This window comes from Equus asinus, chromosome 4, assembly GCF_041296235.1.
Source record: "Equus asinus isolate D_3611 breed Donkey chromosome 4, EquAss-T2T_v2, whole genome shotgun sequence".
Lineage (NCBI taxonomy): Eukaryota > Metazoa > Chordata > Mammalia > Perissodactyla > Equidae > Equus > Equus asinus.
Window position 1 is genome coordinate 61,195,427 of NC_091793.1, and position 14,335 is coordinate 61,209,761.

At 51.0% G+C, this 14,335-nt stretch overlaps 1 protein-coding gene across 13 annotated transcripts in view; it reads left to right on the top strand.

Moving 5' to 3' along the window:
* The window catches only part of LIMS2 (LIM zinc finger domain containing 2), a 58,378-nt gene that overhangs the window by 26,480 nt on the left and 17,563 nt on the right, over positions 1–14,335 (top strand). The window contains exon 1 of one of the 13 annotated variants that reach the window (XM_070507364.1): positions 8,038–8,357. The exons of 9 other annotated variants lie outside the window; for them this stretch is intronic. In XM_070507364.1, coding sequence (XP_070363465.1) covers positions 8,326–8,357 — 32 coding nt within the window. In that variant the 5' untranslated portion in view covers positions 8,038–8,325. Of the gene's footprint in view, positions 1–8,037; positions 8,358–8,482; positions 9,155–9,312; positions 9,524–14,335 lie in introns of those variants that run through there. 3 more of the 13 variants (XM_070507366.1, XM_070507361.1, XM_070507367.1) reach the window with 3 other exon arrangements.

The following is a 14,335-nucleotide window of genomic DNA, read 5'->3' on the forward strand; positions in this document are numbered from 1 at the left end:
AGAGCTGTGGCCAGTCCAAGGGGAAACCCTGGGAGGCAGTCAGATGTGAGGGTCGGAAGCCCAGGAGAGGGCTGAGCTGGGGCTGGAGGGTAGATGAGGCCCCGCCTGCCTGCATACGGTTGCTTAGGGAGGGGGGTGCTGTGGGAAGAGCAGCTCAGCCCCAGCCGGCAGCCCAGTGACTCTGGACCCTAAAAACACCTGAATTTTTGCTCTAGCTGAAGGGACCTTTGGCATCACCGTTGTTCTACAGGGAGGATGTTAAGGCCCAGGCAGGTCACGCTCTGCCCAGGGCCCCGGCCTGACAGTGAGCAGCACTCCTCCAAATGGAGCCTGGGCCGCGACGCTCACAGCAGTGTGAGCTCAGTGGCTGGCCTGCTCCAGAGCGGAGTCTCACCCAGCACGTGACTGTCATCCCCTGAGGCCCCCGTGTGCCAGAGCACAAGCTGGACCCACACTTGGCACAGTGTGGAGTGCGGCTGCTAGCACCCCTAGGCCACGGTGCTCTCAGCTGTGCTCCCCCTTCCTCAGGGGTTTGTCCAGCGGCCCCCTCAGCAGAGCAGCCTGCTGAGGTGTAGTGAGGGTGGAGCTAGAGCCCTCAGGATGGCGCGTGGGGCTGTCATAGAGTCAAGGGTTTAAGCCAAGTGCGAAGTGGGTGACAAGTGATGCACAGTTGAGCCCTGAGCCCCAGCCTGGGTCAGGCTGGGCACTGCCCACGGCCCCTCAACTCCTCCTTTTCCCGCCGCTTCCAGTGTTGACTCCCGGTCTGATGGAGTGGAGTTCAGAGTACAGTAGGGGCTGGAGGCCCTGCCCAGCTCCACGCAGTCAATACGCCCACCTGGGCTCACTTCAAGCCACCAACATGGCACTAACCGGTCTGCAAAACTCCTGAAAACTTAACCATCAGCCCTTGTGAGGGGGTCCAGCACGGGCCAGGCCTGCCACTGTGGGGAGGGCTTTCAGCGCACAGCGCTGTTCTGCCTCTCAGGTGGTGTTCTGCCCTCTGCTCCCATCTGTGCTGTGTGATTCCACACTCAGTCTTCATTTCCAGGCTGGGGGGAGGGGCAGAGGGAGGGGCCTTGACAGTCCTGTTTGTTTATTTTGATCTTTTGAATTTCTGATGACTATTTACTTGAGATGACCTAGTAAGATGAACATCTTCATAAGATATTTACACGAGGTCACTGTATCTTACTAAGATGAGGTTGCTGAATGCGTGTGTATAAAACCAAGTTGCGTCCACACTGATGCCTGAGTTTTAAAGTAAGAAAATAAGATCATTCAAAATCGAATTTCCTGTGGATGGGAAGGTTGGAGATGTCACTCATCTGAGACAGACAGAAGGGCCTGGCGGAGTTGTCTTCGGCTTCTCAGCGAGGTCCAGTCTTGCCGGGGAAGCTGGCTCTGGGGGAGAAGCTGCGGTGGTGTCGCCAGCTGCCCCGGGGACGGTGCTCCCTGCGCAGCCACAGGGAGGCGGCCCCGCCTCACAGCTTGCTGGCGGCTGCCCTGGCCTTTATCTGTGCCTCTAGTAAGCTTGTGGTTACCTTCTTCACTATGTGTTTGTTTTTTAAAAATTTGAGATATAGTTCACATCCCATAAAATTCACTAACTTTGAGAGCACAATTCACTGGTTTTGAGTACATTCACTAGGTTGTGCAGCCATCAACACTAATTCCAGAACATTTTCATCACCCCCACAAGGAACTCCGTACCCGTTTGCAGTCCGTCCCCGTTCCCCACTCCCCTCGGCCCCTGGCAACCACTAATCTGCTTTCTGTCTCTATGGATTTGCCTCTTCTGGACATTTCCATAAATAGAACCATATGTATGTGGCCTTTTGTGCCTGACTCCTTTCATTTAGCATTACATGTTTAAGGTTCATCCATGTTGTAGCATCAATCAGTACTTCATTCCTTTTTTTGCCAAATAATATTCCATTTATGGATGTACCACCTTCTGCCTATGTGTTCATTCATGGTGGACATTTGAATTGTTTTCACTTTCATGAATAACGCTGCTGTGAACATTCTTATATATGTTTTCTACTCTCTTGAGCATATTTGAGAGTGAAATTGTTGGGTCACACGGTAACTCTGTGTTAAACTTTTTGAGAAATTGCCAAGCTGTTTTCCAAGTAACTGCACCCTTTTATGTTCCCACCAGGAATGTACGAGGGTTCCAATTTCTCCACATCCTCACTAATGCATATTATTGTCTATTTTAGTGGGTGTGAAATGGTATCACATTGTGGTTTTGATTTTCATTTCCCTAATGACATTGAACATCTTTTCATGTGCTTATTGGCCATCTGTATATCTTCTTTGGAGAAATATCTATTCAAATGCGAGCCCATTTTTAAACTGAGTTGTCTTTTTATTGTTGGGTGTTGAATTCTTTATATATTCTGGGTACAAGACACTTATCAGATATATGATTTGCAAATATTTTCTCCTATTCTGTGGATTGTCTTTTAACTTTCTTGATAGTGTCCTTTCATGTACAAAAGTTTTAAATTTTGATGAAGTCCAATTTATCTATTTGTTCTTTGATTGCTTGAGTTTTTGGTGTCGTATCTAGGAAACTTACCTAATCCAAGGAATGAAGATTTACACCTATGTTTTCTTCTATGAGTTTTATAGTTTTGACTCTTACGTTTTAGTTTTCAATCCGTTGTGAGTCCGATTTTATATTTGGCCCACAGTAGGGGTTTAAAACCATTCTTTTGCCTCTGGCTATCCAGTAATTCTAGCATCATTTGTTGACAAAAGTATCCTTTCCCCATTGAATTGTCTTAGCAGTCTTGTCACAAATCACTTGGCCATGGATGTATGGGATTATTTCTGGACTCTCAATCCTATTCCATTGATGTATGTGTCAATCATACTGTTTTGAATACTGTAACTGTAGTAAGTTTTGAAATTGGGAAATGTGGGTCCTCTGACTTTGTTCTTTTTATAGTTGTTTTGGTTATTCTGGGTCTCTTGCATTTCCATATGAATTGTGGGATCAGCTTTCCTATTTCTGTGAAGAAGACAGTTGGAATTTTGATAAGGATCGTGTTGAATCTGCAGGTCAGTTTGGGATGGGGAAAGGCATGGCCATCTTGACAATACTAAGTGTTTCAATCCATGAACATGGGATGTCGTTCCATTTATTTAGATCTTTAATTTCTTTCAACAATGTTTTATAGTTTTCAACTTGTATAAGTCTCACATTTCTTTGGTTACGTTTGTTCCTAAGTGTTTTATTCCTCTTGATGCTAGTGTAAATGGAATTGTTTTATTAATTTCACTTCCAGATTGCTTATTGCTGGTGACTTTTTTGTATTGATCTTTCATCCTGCAACCTTGCTGACCTCATTTCCTAGCTGTAACAGGTTTCTTGGGGGTAGTGGTTCTTTAGGGTTTTCTCTATAAGAGTACGTGATATGCAAATAGAGAGAGTTTTACTTCTTCCTTTGCGACATGGATACCTTTTATCTCCTTTTCTTTCCTAACTCTCCTCACTGGAACCTCCAGTGCAATGTTGAAAAGAAATGGCAAGACTGGGAGTCCTTGTTTTGCTCCTGACCTTACAGGAAAGCTTCCAGTCTTTACCATTAAGTAATATTAGCTCTGGGTTTTTATCAGGTTGAAGAAGTTTCCTTCTATTCCTAGTTTGCTTAGTGTTTTTTTTTAATCATCAAAGGGTGTTGGATCTTGTCAAGTGCGTTCTCTGCATTTTTTGTGGTGTTTTCCCTTTATACTATGGATATGGTGTATATTACATTGATTTTTGGATGTTAGACCAACCTTATATTCCTGGGATAAATCCCATTTGGTCATGACATATAATACTTTTTATAGGCTGCTACGTTCAGTTTTGTTGAGGATATTTGCACCTATATTCATAAGGGATATTGATCTGTATTTTTCTTGTGATATCTTTGTCTGGTTTTGGTACCAGGGTAATACTGGCCTCATTGAATAAGTTGGGAAGTGTTCCTTTCTGGTTGACATTTTGGGAAGATTTTGTGAAGGGTTGGTGTTAATTCCACTTAAATATTTGGTAGAATTCACCAACAAAACCTTCTGGTCTTGGGCTCTTCACTGTGAGAAGTGTTTTGTTTAATAAGCCAGTCTCTTTACTTGTTTGAGGTCTATTTGGATTTCTTATTTTTGTTGAGTCAGTTTTGGTAGTTTGTCTTTCTAGGTATTTGTCCATTTCAACTAGGTTATTTAGTTTGCTGGCATACAATTGTTTATAGTATTCCCTTACAATCCTTTAAATTTCTCTAACTTTAGTCCCTTTTTTTCATTCCTGGTTTTAGTCATTTGAGTGTTCTCTATTTTTCTCGCTAAAGGTTTGTTAGTTTTGTTGATCTTATCAAAGAACCAACTTTTGCTTTTCTTCATTTTCTCTATTTTTTTCTAATCTTCCTTTCATTCATTTCTGTTTTAATCTTTATTATTTCCTCCCTTATACTTGCATTAAGTTTAGTTTACTCATCTGTTCCTAGTTTCTTTTTTTTTTTTTTTTTTGAGGAAGACTAGCCCTGAGCTAACATCCACCACCAATCCTCCTTTTTTTTGCTGAGGAAGATTGTCACTGAGCTAACATCTGTGCCCATCTTCCTCTATTTTGTATGTTGGATGCCTGCCACAGCATGGCTTTATAAGCAGTGTGTAGGTCTGCGCCTGGGATCCAAACCCGCAAACCCCGGGCCGCTGAAGCAGAGTGCCGGAACTTAACTGCTATGCCACTGGGCTGGCCCCCGTTCCTAGTTTCTTAAAGTGGAAGTTCAAGTCATTGATTTGAGGTCTTTCTTCTTTTTTAATGTCGGCATTTACAGCCATAAACTTCCCTCTGGGCACTGCCTAAGCTGCATCCCGTATTTGGTGTGTGTGTTTTCACTTCATTCATCTCAAAGTGCTTTCTAAATTCCCTTGTTTTCTTCTTTGACTCATTGGTTCTTTAGCAGTGTGTTGTTTAATTTCCACATATTTGTGAATTTCCTAAATTTCCCTCTATTATTGATTTGTAATTTTATTCCATTGTGGCTTGAGAAAATGCTTTCTATGATCTCAGTCCTTTTAAATTTATTGAGGTTTGTTTTATGCCCTAACATATGGTCTATCCTGGAGAATGTTCCATGTGCACTTGAGAAGGATGTATATTCTGCTATTGTTGGGTAGAGTGTTCTATAGATGTTTTTCATGTCTAGTTGGTTTATGGTGTTGTTCATGCCTTCTGTATCCTTGCTTAGCTTTTGTATAATGGCCTATGCATTATTGAAAGTGGAGTATTGAAGTTTCCTACTATTATTGTTTAACTGTTTATTTTTCTCTCAATTCTGTCAATTTTTGCTTCAGGTATTTGGGGCTCTGTTGTTAGGTGCGTATATGTTTATGCTTGTTATTTCTTTTTGATGGATTGACTCTTTTGTCATCATAAAATGTCCTTTTTTGCTCTTGTAACAATTTTTGTCTTAAATTCTATTTTGTCTGATATTAGTATAGCCATTCCAGTTCTCATCTGGTTGATGTTTGTATGGTATATCTTTTTCATCCTTTTATTTTCAAACTATTTGTGTTTTTGAATGTAAGATGAATCTCTTGTAGAAAGCATATAATTAGATCATGTTCTAAAAAAATCCATTTGTTAATCTCTGACTTTTAATTGCAGACTTTAATCCATTTACATTTAATGTAATTACTGATAAGATAGGGTTTACATCTCCCATTTACTCTCTTTTAAAATATATTTTATGTCATTTTGTTTCTCATTTCCTACACTATTGCCTTATTTTGTGTTAAACTATTTTGTTATGCAGTTGTCTTTAAATCAGTTGGGAAAAAATGATTTAGAAACAAAAAAATACATTTATGTTTTTATATTTGTCTATATAGTTACTTTTACTATACAAAGGTAAATATACTTCACTGCTCTTTATTTCTTCACGGAGATTCAAATTATTGTCTAGTGTCCTTTCATTTCATCCTGATGCACTCTCTTTAGTATTTCTTTTCAACTCTAGAATTTCTATTTGGTCCCATTTTATGATTTCTATCTTTTTATTGATATGTTCCACGTAGTGAGACATCATTCTCATACTTTCCTCCAGGTTTTTAGACATGGTTTCCTTTAGTTCTTTGAACATATTTAAAATGGCTGACTTAAAGCCTGTCTAGTAAGCCTAACATTTGGGCTTCCTCAGGGGCAGTTTCTGTTGAGTACTTTTTTTTCTGTGTATGGGTCATACTTTTTTGTTTCTTTTCATGTCTAATAAATTTTTGCTGAGAAAGAATTCATTTCAAATACTATAATGTGGCAACACTGGAACTCAGATGCTCCCCAGTCCCCGGGGTTTGTGATTCCTGCTTGCTGTCTGTCTTAGTGACTTTTCTGCAGTCATTCTGTAAAGTATGTATCTCTGTCACTCGTGACCACTGAAGTCTCTGCTTGGTAGTTTATGGCCAGCTAATGACTGAACAGAGATTTCCTTGAATGCCTGAGAGCAGTAAGTCTGTCAGCCTTTGCTGAGGGCACTGCGTGTGTGCGGGGGCACACCATCAGCTCTCAGCCAGGCAGCCGACAGCTCTGCCATGGCCTTCCCCTCCACCTGCTCAGAGCCTGAAGGTCAGCCAGACTGAGGGCTTGGGGCCTTCTCAGGCCTTTCCTGAGTGTGCATGAGCCCTGGGCATGTGCACGGCCTTCTAGATTCCCAGGAATGTGTCGATTTTTTTCAAAGCCCCTAAGGACAGCTCATTCCTCAGTTTTCCTTTTACGCTTTTTGGTTAGTCTATCACCCTACCTGTCATCCACTGCCTGTGGTAATGGCAGCTATGATATCATAGGCAGCTATGATGTAACCCACTTGAAAACACTCCCCAAGAGAGGCTTTTAGCCCTGGGTATGTGTGAGTGAGGTCATATAAAGACAAGCCTTTCAAATGGGGTCTTCCCAGGTCAGGTCCAGCAAGAACTCCTGCGTGGGAATGAAGCTTTGGAAGAGCTCCAGCCCTGTCTGCTCCCTTATTCCTGGGGATTTGGGTGGTTGTTTTTCAAGGCAGCCATGGAGTTAGGGAACAGGGATTAGAGACTAGCATAAGTTAAAACACCACAAAGCTCACTGTTCTTACTGAGATTCAACTGTTTTGCTTGACCAAATGCTCCCTGGGTTACTGCAAATCTTTGGTTAAGTTACAGAGTTCTGAAAAACTCTGACAATTTTGGCTATTTTTTCATTGCTTTTATGGAGAGACAAACGTTCAGAGATTCTTTCTCTACCATTTTTGCTGACATCCTTCTTTCTGAGTTTTTGCAACTGTGTCCTCTGGAGCCAGAGTGCTGGCTGAGGAGCCCAGCATGGCCCAACCCCACCCCTGCAAGACAGGCTGCAGAACTGGGCGGGTGGGCTGGGGGAAGGCTGTGCAAAGACTGGGGACTTGGGCTCAACCAGACTGGGAGCCTTTCTCAGTTTCCAGCCCCCGGTGCTCCCTTTTACGGTAAATATTTGTTAGGTTGGTTAGTGCCTGGTAAACTTGGGCTTGAACTTCATTTACCAATTATGCTGTACAAGTGCTTGTGGCTGTGGCCTCTTTCCCGGGCCTGTCTGCAATCGTGGAAGCCCTAAATAGATGTTCCCTCCTTAAACGAAGCTGTGAGAGTTCTGGGCTCTAGAGTTCAGGATTTCCACATGGGAGGGCTGGGTGGGGGCTGGTAAAAGGGGCCTGGGCCCCAGGGCAGTAACTTGAAGCGCTGTAACCAAAGCTTCTACGTAAGCATTCAGCCATCCCTATCAGGGGGTGGGAGGTGATCCTGGTACTTGTCGCCTCCTCCAGGCTCAGCCTCTCTATGCCCTTTAGGCCTGGGGCCCCCTCTAAGAAAATATTTGTTGAATTGATCAGTGCCTGCTACCTTTGGAATTGAGCTATGTTTACAAAGTATATTGCACTCAATGCTTGTCCTCATATGGCTCTGTTCTGTGGCTGACCCCCAGGTGGTTAATAAGTACTTCCTCATGTTTGGATTTGCTGGATGAGGTATGTTCCTCGGTGTGGGCCCGGCGGCATCCAAGTGCCAGTGGATCCCGTCCCAGGTTTCCTCCGTCCTGGTGTAGGAGGACCAGCGCCTTGCTGGCTGGGAGGACGGCCACCGTCTCTTTCTTTTGAAAGGCAGAGGAGGAGGATGCTCACGCTTTCTGACTTACTAGAAAGCCTTTTCAGGGAAATGCAATCAGTGTTAAAGATTTCTGTGAGTGCTCTGGATCCTTATTTCGTTGCTGACCATGGTGCCCGCTCGGCTAGCAGTGGCTAGAGTTCAGATGCTGACCTGGGGTGTTTGCACATGGATCGCAGTAACCCTGCCAGTCTTTGTAGGTAAAAATGCTTGTGAAGTGGTGCCTTCCTGGCGGTCTTCCACCAGATCCTGCTGCTTCTGCTCTCCCTGACCAGCGGGGGACCACCTGTTCTCTGAGTTTGGACAGCCCAGACCTCTTTTGGGTGCTTGGCTATTTGTTGGCCAGATCCAGGGAACCAGGGCTGCCCTGGTCTGGGTCTCCTTGGTGGTATTTGTGGCCGCAGGCTCTCCAGGAAGGGAACAGGCAGAATGTGGGCATGTGTGGGTCTCTCTCATCAACTTTTAATAGTTTGCAGGATTCCTAAACTGGCAGTCCGGTACTGCCCTTCTCAGCTGTGCCGTCATCAGCTTGTCCGGGGGCTTTCCTCTCAGGCTCCGGGCAGCCTGGGATCTCCAGGCATCCTGCCCTGTCACTCTGGACCTCACCTCAGTGCTGTTTGGGATCCTCCCAGCGGATCCCCTCCCCAGCCTGGACCCAGCCCTGCCAGCCTCAGCTTTCACTGTGCTTCCCCCGCGGTGTGAACAATATCCTTTCTATTTGGACTTGACTCTGCTGCCCTTTGGAGATCGCAGTGTGTAACGTGAGCTCCTGTGCAGAGCGGGTGGGGGAGAGGCGCGCCCTGCACGCCGGCCGCCCCGTCGCGGAGTCTGGCCCCGGTGGCGGCCCGTCGCTCGGCAGCCTCTGCCCTCCGCGGCCGGGGTCCCCCAGCGGGCCGCCCCTCCACGACGCCATGGCCGCCCGGCTGGGTGCGCTCGCCGCGTCGGGGCTGTACCGGCGGCGCCAGCACCGGCAGAGCCCGCCGCCTGCCGCCCCCGGGTAGGTGGCCTGGGGCAGGGCGGGGTGGCGCGGGACAATGGCCGGAAGCTGCAGCTGCAGGCCTTTCCTCGGACACCCTGCCTGACCCTTCCGACGGCGAAGGGCCTGGCCACCCTGGGCGTCCGCACAGCTACTGGGTTGGCCGCAAGGGTTGGGGGAGGGCACCACTTAATCCAGCTGGGTTTGATCAACGTTCTTCGGCAGGGTGCTGAGGATGGGGTGTTCCAGATAAGTTGTCCTATGTAGCCCCCATTACTGCTTTCAGACTGGGATCATTTTATTGCACTTTGTAGATGAGCAGACAGCGTGGTCCAGGACCCCGCTGGACATCACCCATCCAAAAAATGGCCACGCTGTAACTTGACTCAGGTGGGACTGACTCTAGAGCCTGGACTGCTTTATCCTCTGCAGAACTGCAGGTGTAGACAAGTGATGACTGCTTCATTTGGGCTGGAAGGAGCCTGTGGGGTTCAGGGTGGACCCCGGGGACTCTCCAAGGATGAGTTAGTCTTGCATGGGGAGGGTGTAAGGGGGCACGTGGATGGTGATGGAGACCCTGATGTGGGGGTCAGGGGCTGGGGGGCACTCCTGGACATGAGTTTGCAGTGCCCCTGGGGCCATCTGGATGGAAACTCCAGTAGAAAGTTGGGGAGAGAGAGCAATGAGGGTTGTGGGCTTGGCGTGGAAGTGACAGGTGGGGCCCCAGAGGAGGAGCGGGGAGGGACAGTGGGAGAGGACGCTGAGCTTGGGAGGAGGGGTGGTGAGCCAGGGAGGAGCCGGAGCAGCAGGGCAGAGGGGAGGATGGGGAGGAAAGGAGGTCCAGGGCTAATGCTCTGCAGGAAGAGGACAACCTGCTCTGTGCTCACGGTGTCCTGTGGTTAGGGCAGCCTTCGGGAGGGGTGGTGGGGACTGAGCCCTCGCAGGTGTCTGGGGCTAAGAATGTTGCCAGGGGAGGGCGTCGGGTGGGGAGTGGGGAACAGAGGCTGCAGCACAAGGCCATGGCCAGGACGCCAGGAGGGCACACTGCACGGCACCGAGGTCGGCCTCAGGAAGTCCCGCGCCTGCACGCACATGTGTTTGTACACAGCTCGGCTTATTCTGCTGTGAACTTCTGGCCAGCTCTCTGCTGTCCGTGTGTTGTGTGTAACATGCAGAGCAAGGGGGAGGGCTGGGGCTTCGGGACAAGCTCTGTGGTGTCCCTCAGGCTCCACACAGACTTGTAACATGTCTCTGATGGTGGAAAAGCCTTGTGTGTAGCAGCTCAAGGCAGCACGTCAATTCTCTAGTGTCCTCAAGGCTGGGTGTGGGACTGGCTTTGTCCGTTCCTCTTTCCTGTGTCGGCCAGGTACCACCTGCTGCTGGCCTCTGACTGGCCTCATGAGGGAGGACCTGGGGAACCCCAGGCCATGCAGGGGCAGCTGCCACTCAAGCTGTGGAGGCCATGCTGCAGTGGGACCCCTTCTCCCCGCCCCGGAACGGTGCCTGGCGCAGTGTGGATGCTCCGTCCCGAGCTGGTGTGTGAAGGAGGGGAGGAGTGCTCCTGGCTGTGTTGTGGAGCGGTTATGGGCTGTGCTCTTAGGGGTCACCTCACTTCACCCTCCCCACAATCCCTGGAGGGGCTGTTGCCGGCCCGTTTTACAGATGAGGAGGTCGAGGTTCACAGAGTCTTCTGCTGCAGGCCCCGCAGCCAGGGCTGCAGCCGGTGCCGTCTGCCCTGGAGCACATGCATTCACTGCCTGGTGCCCAGGCTGACATGGCATTGGTGACACTGACTCATCCTCAGGTGTGGACAGACCCTTGTGGCCAGCCCCTCCCTGCTCTCAGGCCCCCGAGTGAGTGGGAGGCTAGAGTGGGGGAAGGTCTGGGGTTGTTGACAAAACAGTCTTGAATGGCGGTGCCTGTATGATGCTACCAGGAGCTGAGGGACAGGAGACAGCATAGGTCCAATCCTGTGTGACCCTCAGCAGATCACTGACCCTCTCTGTGCTTCAATTTCCTTATCTGGAACTGTCAACCTCTCCTCACAAGGACCTGGCACAGAAAGGGCTCCCCTACCCCACCCCAGGCTAACAGTCACTGTAAAGCTCAGTGACATCTTGCAACAATTGGCTGTGTTGGCTGACAAGATTGAGAGTGTTCTGGGGTGCTGGGGAGAGTTGGAGAAGGGGTGCAGGACGATGTGCTCTCCCCAGCTCTCGGGTTTGGCTTCTAGGCGGCTGTGTGTGCCTGGGTTGTGTGAGTGCTGTTCCGCTGGGGCAGGGTGGCGGCGTCCCCTGGGGATCACTGGGCGGGTTCTGTGCTCCTCACTCTTGACCGGAATGTGTGAAGGAGGGTGAGGAATGTCCATGTCTCCACCCTTTCGGGGAGCGCCGGCAGGCTGCAGGCCCTCCCCTGGACTGGGCCTGGGGCACTCTGGAAGGCCCCCAGAGTTGCCAGAAAACAACAGCTCTCTTTCTCCGGCACTCAGCCTGCCTGGCCCTGCGCTCAACGCGCAGTGTGCCCTGCGAGCTTCTCTTCAGCACTGCGAGGCGGCCACTGTTACTCCAGCGACCTCTTTGCAGATGAGCAAGTGAGGCCTAGAGGAGCTGGCACCTGCTTCCAGGTCCCACAGCAGGTGGCTGGGGTCATCGGGACCCAAATGTGTGGGCTGAGCCCAGAGCCCTGCGTGCCGGCCACCGCCTCCTGTGGAACCGGCAGGCCTTCTCCCTGGTCGTGCTGTGCTGCAGTTGTTGGGCACATTTGCACGTCTGTCCATCCTCTGTCCTGGGCCTGTGGGTTGGAGTGGGGTCTGTGTCCCTGAGCAGGGTGGCGTGAGGATGTGGCCACAGAAGTGCCGTTGGAGGTGCTGCTGCCCGAGACTTGGGCTGGGACCGCCAGTGGGTGCGGGAGGGAGGTGGTCACCCCCACACCCTAGCCGCACGTGCCTGGGCTTGTGTGAGGTATGTAGGGGACAGAATCCTTGACCTGAGACGCCCAGGGACCCAGCCAGGACACTAGACACAGACCAGTTGAGGGCCAGCCCTGTTGTCAGGGGCGGGCCGTTGTGGTGACAGTGTGCAGACACAGTCCCTGAGCGTCAGCCCTGGGCCCTGGCCGGCTCTGGGGGAGCGGACGGCAGAGGGGCGCGCTGGCGCTCCCTCAGTCAGGCCCCAGGGTCTGGGTGGGAGGAGCCATCCGAAAGCCTCAGCCTGGACTCGAGTCCTGTTTTGGCTTCGTTTTCTGGGTCCTTTGAGTAGGAAATTCCAGACCCAGAGTCACGGGATTTCCTGTTTATTTCTGGCTTCTCCAGGACCCACAAGGTCTTGATCACGGCCAGGCGCTGGAACTTCCTTCCTGACACCTTGGCTGTCTATTTTGGGAGGACAAGGCCTGCAGGTTCGCAGTGGTGTCAGGGCAGGTGTCCACGCCCGTTCTGATGGAGTCCCGCCCAGCCCTCCCTGGCGGGAGGTCTCTGCCCTGTCCAGCCGCCCTGTGAGACCCACGGGAGCACGGGCGTGGCTGCTGCACGCAGAGCCTGCTTTTTGTCTGGGCCCTGCCGACTCCTGCAGCAGCCCTGCCTGAGACCCACTGTCTACAGCGCCCCCCGGCCTCTCCCGCCTCCTGGGCTCATCCTCCCGGGACCCTTGTTCCCAGGGATTGACAGCTGAGCACCCCTGCGTGAGCTTCAGTCTCAAGAGCTCTTCTCCTCGTGCTGCGGCACCAGGCTGGAACGGTGTTCTCAAAGTGGACAGCTAGTGTTGTGCCACTCCCTGTGTCCACGTGACATTGCCACCACATCACACCCCTCCCCGCTGAGCCCGACCATCCTTCTTTGCCCAGCTTTCCAGGCCGCCACCCCAAGCTGTCAGAGTTGACACTTGAGACAAACCTGTTTGCCACCCTTGTGGCGAAAGGCCTGGGCATCGGGGTGCTGGCAGGCCATGGTTGGGCTGTTGAGGGGGACGTGGCTCCTCCTGTGAGCCCGGCTGCGGTCAGCACGGGCCTGGCCCAGCGTGAGGACCTTCCCCTGTTGCTCGGTGTGGATTCCGCCCCTCCCAGAAGGAAGCCTGCCGCTCACCTGGGGAAGGCGGTTGCTGCCGTGGGTGGGGAGACTTGCTGCCTGCCTTGCTCCCATCGCAAAGATCTGTGCTCTCACTTCTCCGTGGTAGGGTTACACGCTTTTCGGGGCAGGTGGTTTGAAACTAACTCATGGTGCAGGAGAAAGAGCCGTTGACGTCTGACGAGTCTGGGTTCAGATCGGGAGTCTGTCGTCTGTGTGTGAGCTGGGGCCGCCTTTCTGAGCCTCAGGTCTCATCTGGAAGGCAGGGTTGCCCCGGCGGTTAAATGAGAGCGTGAATACAGAGCTGCTCACTGTGCCTTTGTGATGTTCTATACCCGAGGCACTCTCTGGTTCCTGAGAAGGGGCGAGAGGAGGCCCAAGGTGGCCACTGACACCCCCAGAGATGGCTTAGCACAATGAAGACTGAGCAGCCTAGGACCAAGTCAGTCACATTGAAAAAGGGGCCAGGCTCTGTGCTGAGGGTTACGTGTGTCCCTCACCTCACCAGCCCAGCCCATTGCTGCAGTGGAGATTATGGCCCTTCAACCGCTGGGAGCCTGGGCCTGGAGAGCGAGGGACGGCCCCGGCTGCACGGGGACTGAGCACACCCAGCTGGAGCCCGACTGGTCTGACCGGCGTGTGCCTGCTTGTGGCCCGGCCTGTGTCTGACCGTCCTTGGAAGTGCACTGGGGCTGCAGCGCCTGGTGGGAAGATGGGAGCTTGAGTGGGGAGGAGGGTTGGTTTCTAATCTGGGCTTTGCCTCCAACCACTGTGGCCCTTGGGAAGGTCACTCCCTCCCTCCGGGCCTCGGCTTGTCCATCTGTAAAATGGAGGTGTTGCATTGGCCTTGCAGGGTCATCCTCCGGGAGCACATGCTGCAGCTGGCACGTGCTGGCGCGTATCGTGTCCATGGCACAGAGTCGCTGCAGGGATGTGTGGGCAGCTGTGCAGGGTGACCCAAGCTGGTGCCAGGCAGCTCGGCCCTGCCTGTGTGTCGCTGCATCCCCACAGTGCCACGGCCACCCTCGGGGTGAGGAGAGCGATTTTCCTTGCCCTGGAAAGCATTTTAACTTTGTAAGGAGGGGCGTGTCCGCTTGTGTGCAGCCCTCACGCTTGCTCGCCTTGGCCCTGCCCCATCCTGA